At 34.5% G+C, this 7,631-nt stretch overlaps 1 protein-coding gene and 1 long non-coding RNA gene across 2 annotated transcripts; both read right to left on the reverse strand.

Annotated features, from left to right (window-relative positions):
• LOC109706555 lies at window positions 3,281–4,704 on the reverse strand. The gene is made up of 2 exons (XR_002215233.1): window positions 4,583–4,704; window positions 3,281–4,456 (listed from the first exon to the last, which is right to left on the reverse strand). It is a non-coding gene; the product is annotated as an uncharacterized LOC109706555 (long non-coding RNA).
• LOC109706642 lies at window positions 5,623–6,159 on the reverse strand. The gene has a single exon (XM_020227582.1). The coding sequence runs from the start codon at window positions 6,040–6,042 to the stop codon at window positions 5,788–5,790; it is 255 nt and encodes an 84-aa protein (XP_020083171.1). The 5' UTR covers window positions 6,043–6,159; the 3' UTR covers window positions 5,623–5,787.

A 7,631-nucleotide genomic window follows, 5' to 3' on the forward strand; every position in this document is an offset into this window, starting at 1 on the left:
AAATTAAACTACCTAACACTTAAAATTGAAGGCGATAGAGCAGGTTATTTTTCATTTCTCAGCAAGGCAACAAAAAAGGGCCAGGTGACAAAACTGATCCTTGCAGCTTACTCATTATGTCCCCAGATAGCTACACATCATTGAATGATCCCTAACGCGACCTCTAAATACGGGCTCTGTCCCTAACACTGCCTCTCCCCAGTTCCTCTTTGCAACTCTGCCCCAGTTTAATTTGCAGAACACATAAAATCCCATCACAACTATATATATGGCTTATAATATATAATAGAGATGATCACCACCTCTCTCTCTCTCTCTCTCTCTCTCTCTCTCTCTAAGTTGCATGTGCCAGCTTTAAGTTCTGGGAATGAGCAAATGCATGCATGTGGAATAAAAAAGAAAGATGCATGTACTTCAGTTGACATGCAGAAAATTCCAGGGGAGAGTATGCTATATATATATATATATATATATGTAACCATGAAGTTTAATTATTTCTAGGGGAACGTTTCCGTGTCTATGTTGTGAGAGCATCAAAAAGGACAATCATTTCCACAACCGCGGAGCCAAAAAAAAATCCTCTATAGACTATATATATAACAATCATATCATATTATCCTAAATTAATTCTATTAATTGCACCATATAAGGTGATGGAAAGGTACAATCAGAGTAACATCGATCGTAATTTTATATTGAAATAACCTCTCTTTTAAAAAAAAAAAAAAAAGCTCTTATAGTTGTGTGCAATATGAAGATCTTTAATTGAATGTCTTTGATCGAATGTTTCTATTCCTGCATAGAATAACTGAGACAGAGAAGAGACTTTTCGTCGAAAGCTGGTTAGTACTTTGAATGACCCATGATCAATAAGAAGGTGATTCAATCTGCAGGAATTGAGAACAATTCAATCAAATACTGAAATCTAGAATAAAATCTTGACTAATTACGAAAGGTGCACGCAATTCAGCTCGTATCAATTACCATTTATCCCATCTAAAAATTTGCAACTGCTTCAACTCTACAATTTTCACCTAGATGGATAGGCTCAAAAGATAGATCAACAAGCGGAAAATGGACATTTTGTTAGCCAATTTATTCAATTTATATCATTCTAGCTATTCCATTAAATATAGCAATATTATCCACCAACTTAATTATTGTTGTAAAGTTTTGAATATAAATCAACTACCATCCTAAGCCTTTGGTTCTATTAAAAGTAACACAGACGAAGTGTGAGAAATTTTTCTGTAATTTAACCCAGTTTAAGTATATCTATGTATATATATAAATGAACCAAAACAAAAGGTTTTAACATACGTATAATTAATACTAGATTTTGTTTCCTTCTCCGTCCCATTTGGACTATTCTCACGCATTGATCCAACATTTATGATTGTATTGTTAGTGTTGTGATCGTTTTCTTCAAATAAATTTTCATGGTTGTAGTTGCAATGTGGGCATCTGCCTCTAATTAAGATCAACTACTAGCAGTTCTCCAGTGAAGGCTACACCTCGATTGATGGAAAATGATTTCCTCTCAACCCTGTTTGGTTGATCTAGTACTCAATCAATCAATACATGGTGGTAAAAGCATGTTATCCTAAGATCTAGCTTCATGGTAGTGTTCTAAGTATACTTTGTTTAGCTTCGCAGACTCGAAATTTAGATGCTAAATTTAAAATTAGACTCATCAAATATACTTTCAAGCTAGATGTGTATTGAGGTACTCCTAGCATTGCTCCTTTTTTTGGACAATAAAGGGGGGGTGAAAATCCAAATTATTGATTTTAGTAATTACATCCTCTAAATAATAAGCCCATACAAGAACACATTTGCTAAGTAATCTTTAATCTATGCTCTACTGCTTCTTTAATTTCGAGCGATCTAGACTTAGTTTGGTACTGTAGTGCCAAAACTAACCGTTTTTATATTTTGAAAGGTTCAGAAAATTCAAAACTACTTCAAATTTTTCTTACTCTAACGCTATAAAACTATAGGAGAATCACCGCCGGAAAAGCAAATAGTTATATGCTTCTCTGGTGGCAATTCCTATCACAATTTTATAATATTGAAAGAAGAAAATTTGAAAATGCTTTTTGGATTTTTAGGCCCTTTAAAGTACAAAATTAGTGCTTTTGGCACCACAATCCCAAATTAGCTAGGCTTCTATCTACTGCTTTCTTCCCTTCTTGATAGATACGAGTCAGTTGAAAACTTCATAATTTCTTTGTAAGGTACCAAAATCCATTAACAAATGTAAAAGAATCATTTTCAAATTCCCCTTTCAACCAAATTCTGTACACCCTCCATGTTCCTGGATAGCAGAATACAAAGTGTGCCATGCTACCTAGCTTAGCGGGTGTTATCTGGAATGTCTACTAAGAAGGTTAGAAGTTCGATTTCCCATTTGGTCATTTATTAGATGAGACTAGAGCATCCTACTTCTTGGGTGGGAGGGGGGAAAAAAACTCTAGTTGTATCTAAGGGGTTTGGGCAAGCTTTGCTGTATATTGTTTTACTCATTTGAAGATTACAAAGGTTTTAGAATGGCATGGTCTGCTTGATTATCTGGAGTGGCTTAAGCTTTTAGACAGCTGAAACTTCTCAACTACTAACTAATATGCATATGAAATCATCCCTTGTTTAAGTTTCCACACACAAAAAACAAAAATCCAGTGCTTAAGTTTCGACTCGTAAATTATTATCTAAGCGAAATTCATATTTTTCATTCAATTACAGCCAAGCCTAGTTTTTTTTATTACCGGACAAATCCATAAAATGAGAAGGACAAGTGTATTCTTAATTGGTATCCAAGGTCCTAAGTTTTAAAACCTAATTGCTTCAAATTTTGGATAGCTTACTATCTTTTTCCTAAAAAAGAAAAGAAAAGAAAAGAAAAGTACTTTTATATACCCAGGCCCATAAAATGAAAAGTTTTTTATGGGCTTGTCCAACCATATTGGGGAATGGACATAACCCCTTATTCATGACAAATTATTGCTTGGACTTGATTTTTCAGGCTAGCCAAGAACAGACCCATACCCTAGAGGATTTAAATCTTAACACAAATCATTAAATGTAATTTACATATGGATGTGTGCAATCCATTCATTAACGATCGAACTTCAGTGATTGACGAGAAGCTAGTTAAAATGGACAAACATCTGCAGTAAATTCAAAAGGACATCTGGAGACTAAATATCTTATATCTGTTTCACCTAAACCAAAGGATTTGATAGTCTCAGTAAGGGGAGAATAAAAAAAGCAACAACAACAATAACAACCAAAGATTTGTTTCGAAGAGCCAAGCTCAGTTGAATAAAACAAGACAGTTACAGCAGGACCTGATGAAAACAGAAGCAGAACAAATTAGATTTGAAGGCACAGTTTGGAACTACTTCACACACACAAACTTACGGTGTTCGACAAGAATCCAAAAGCACTTTTAACTCAAGTGCTTCCATAATCGTACTATGTTCGACGACCCAGTCAGTGCAATCAGGCACATAAAATGGGTGAAGTTCAAAAGCTTTTGCATTTCTGTTCCCAAACTAATCATACTACGATATCTTGCTAACTCACTTCTACAAAATCTAACCCTCCAGAGTCTGTTTGTCCGAGCTAGAGCTTTTGCAAAACTGCCGAGTTGTTTTAAGGATGACTGTTTAAAAAGGAACCAACAACTGTTCTGAAAAAGTTTCTGAAAAGACTTCTGCCACAATAAGAGGCAGAAATCTTAAACTAAAACTTCTGCTTGGGCAGAAATCTCAGGAATCGGAAACCTGTTATTTGTCAGACACTTCGGAATATAGAATCTGTTTCCAAAACTAAGGCTGCAAAAGCAGTTTTAAATCTCTCAAAAAATGTTATTAATCCTTGAAGAGCATGTTGTACAACACCACAATGAAAAGGAACCAAGATCATGATCCTGGAGGAGACTACTAGTGTGAGTATCAGCATTTTCAACTTCCATATTAATTTCAGAACACGCAAGCAACCGACATTTCGTCACAAAGCTATAAATTCATGAAGCTCACCAAAGTTAAAAGATAAAACTGGAAAGCCTCTAACTTTGACATTTATACGTGCATACGCACGAATAGTCGGTCCTCTTACCATTGGCGACACAGACTCCGTTGCCGTTAGTCTGTTGAAAGCACCGCCGTCTGCACAAGGAAAGGTTGCAGCCGCCGGGCGCGAGAGTTGCCTGGCATGTCGCCGCTTCAGCTTTCGGCACCAGTACTTGTACTGCCAATGTTTGCATACAGTGTTGGCATTTCAACAAACACATAGTGCTATATACCATGATACACAAACATTACACCTAGAGCTCTTCTATCCACCAAGTTGGGATCTTAACACCACAAACAAGCATTGTTCTCTTATAATAACAGAAAATTCTAAGGAGATATGCATGGTAAGGATTTCAAGGGAACTGTTGGAGAAGTTTGGGCTAATCAAGTTAATATATTAAAAAAAAAAAAACCAATTAGAGTAACAACTTTTTGAAATTGTTATTGATGAAAAAAAAAAAGGCATTGAAATGGAGTGGTGGAAAAAAGGAGAGGTTGGGGAGTACCTGAAGAATAGATGAGGAGGAGGGAACAGAGAAGGGAAGCAGTGCAGGTTAGAGTAGTAGCCATCATCTTAATATAAGAGAATGCTCACAAAACAAATCTATTTGCTTGTTACTATGCTGGGCTATTTGGGCCCATCTTAGCCCAATACAATTGTGGGCTTGAAAAAAGCCTTGAGCCCATTTTTGGCCTACTCTTTTTTGGCTTTCTTATGCTAGTGGTGTGTACTGTTGTCTTATGTCACCCTCTGTTTCCTGGCCATGCCTCTGCTTCTTAGACAGAGAAGCGTCTAAAAGTAATTGAATTTAAAGTGTTCGTCGGCTGTGGTATTTTCAACTGCATTTATTTATGATCTAATATTGAAGAATCAAATAAATTTACAGCTTCTTCCGCAACAAAAGGCAGATGCATGATTTTGAAGCCCAAAAGACCAGCTTAATTTATAGCTTTTGATTCCAATATGGAGAAAACTAATATAAAACACGCAAAAGCAAAAATAGAGGTTTGCTGCTTTCGGCCAAAATTAATTATAGTGCTTTTGCTAACAACAGATTAAAGATAACACTCATCAAACAACACGTTACCCCGCAGTAGATTGAACGGGCCCTAAGAACGTTTGACTCCATCTCTAAGTCAGATTAGTGCTTATTTTTCTCTTCAAAGAAGCTTATCCCATTTGGAAATTTCGTGGGACCTCTCAGATTGCTTGCGATTGAGGCGGCTTAGTTTCATTGACTTTTCGCAATCCCAAATTTCTAGACGCTTAACATCATATCATCACCAATCATTTCTAAAGCAAGTAAAAAAAAGACTCAAAGGTCGGTACTAAAACATTCTCGAATTCGAAATTTAATTACTTCGCATTTTCAGCTAAGCGCAATATACGAAAAAAAAAAAAAAAAANCGTGCTACCTTTCTCTCTCAAAAAAAAAAAAAAAAAAACAACTTATGTGTTGAAATTTTGGGACTATATATCCTTTATGTTGCAAATTAAAGGCCCCAGCAAGATGGATGAATAAAAAAAAAAAAAAAACACGAAGTATTGCACACAAATGGTATGGTTTAAAATCTCACATTCCAATACAAATCAAGTTGCACACAAATCATATTACAAATCCAAATCAAGTACATATGAAACAATCAAAGAATACATATATATATATATATAAAATCCCCTCATCTAAAACCTAAGAAAAGCCAAACAAACTCAATCCTCCTTCCTCTCCGAGGGCTTGACCTGCGGCGACAGCTCGCCACCGGGCGGCAAGTCGGAGAGGACCGCGAGCATGCGGCGCAAGCTCACCGACCGGCTCGGGCGGAAACTATGCGATCTCTCGGTCGCGGAGAAGATGTTCGAGGAATTGGACAGGACTAGGAAAACCAAAGCCTGGACCAAGATGAACATGCTCACCTTCACTAAGATGTCGCTCCAATCACCATCTAAAGCCATGAACAAAGCCATTGTTGATCGGTGTTAGGGAATATAAGGAGTATAATTAAAGAGTTGGTGTGTGATATGATGAAGTAATAATGAGGGAGGGGCTTCTTATATATGTTTGCAGGATGGGTTTTATTTGTTCTAATTAAGCCATCTCTTTGACCACAGGCGTAGTTACGTAGAGAAGGTTCTTGGGCAGTTTCTTGTGGTTGAATTAATTAATTAATAGCCTATATGACTGGGTCCTAATTTGACATGTAATATGTACCAGAAACATTTTGCACGTTTGGGAATTAGTCTTTTATTTAATTCTTTTTATTCTTTCTCTTTCTCTTTGCGCACATCGAGCGAAACTAATTAATAGGGTCGATATTAAAAATAATTATTTTAAAAAGTGTTAAAGATTTTTTTTATTTATAATTTTTTCAGTAGTTTTTCAGAGACTCGATCAGACACTTACTTTGAAAAATCAAACTGAATAAGCAATTTTTTTTATTTTTTTTTTCCTTTAGAATGAAAAATCGTGAAACTCATGAAATCCAGTAAGTTGGCTCTCTTTTTCTTTTTTTTTTTTTGCAGGTGTGTGTTCATAATATAATAAAATATATTTTAAACGATGATTTATTCTAACGTCTTTAATATTTTACATGTGTTGACACCATGAATAAGCGTCGTCAATAAACATATTTTTATCAAATACGGATTAAAGTTTTTTACGCTATATTAAAGCGTCGATATATTTATCCCGATATATTTACTTAATGACTTTTTGTTCGATACTTTTATAATTGTCAGAATTATTTTTTAAAGCGTTGCTAGTTATTATTTAAAATGTGACATTATTTATAGCATTTTCATCCTACATTGATTTCTTATCTAAGTTTTCACTACCATGTGAGAGGAAAGTTCAATGTCCAATACCAAAGGTTGAGTTCCAGATGCTTAAAAGCATTTTGCAGACGCATCTTATTACGTGGCTACAACGTGGCCCTCGACTTTGCTGTCACGCAAAAGAAGTTTGGTTATATAACTTTTTGTTTAATTATTCTCATATATTGCTCATGTATGTGCACGGATAGTATAAATAATTTTAATTAGTGTAAACACATTGTGTAAAATTATTTATATAAATTTATCAGCACATTAAGAGGCTAGTTGATTGGATATAATTAAAAATATAATTTATTTGGAGATATACGAAAATATAGCCGTTATAACTATATCATCGTGTTTACTTGAGTATAACTAAAAACGATGAAATTGTAAACAATTTGTCTTGATTGCATGTAGATAAGAAATGCATTCTAAAAAATTTTTCAATTTATATATGTAATAGTGAGATTTTTCGCTTAAAAAGTGATTAAGAAGGTAAACTTATATTTTATTTAAAGTTGTTCTCCCAAACTGCTATAATTAAAATTACGAATAATTTGGACGTAGTCCTAACTATTACAATTGAATCTCTTTCTACAATTCCAACTATAACAGACGAGTTCAAATATATCAAACTAAATATTAAATTTAAATTCTATAAATTATTATAATTATATATTATAGTTATAACTAGATATAGTCATGCAAATATCTCCTCCTAATGTGAAAGAGCGGAATTA

This window comes from Ananas comosus, linkage group 2 (assembly GCF_001540865.1).
Source record: "Ananas comosus cultivar F153 linkage group 2, ASM154086v1, whole genome shotgun sequence".
Classification (NCBI taxonomy): Eukaryota; Viridiplantae; Streptophyta; class Magnoliopsida; order Poales; family Bromeliaceae; genus Ananas; species Ananas comosus.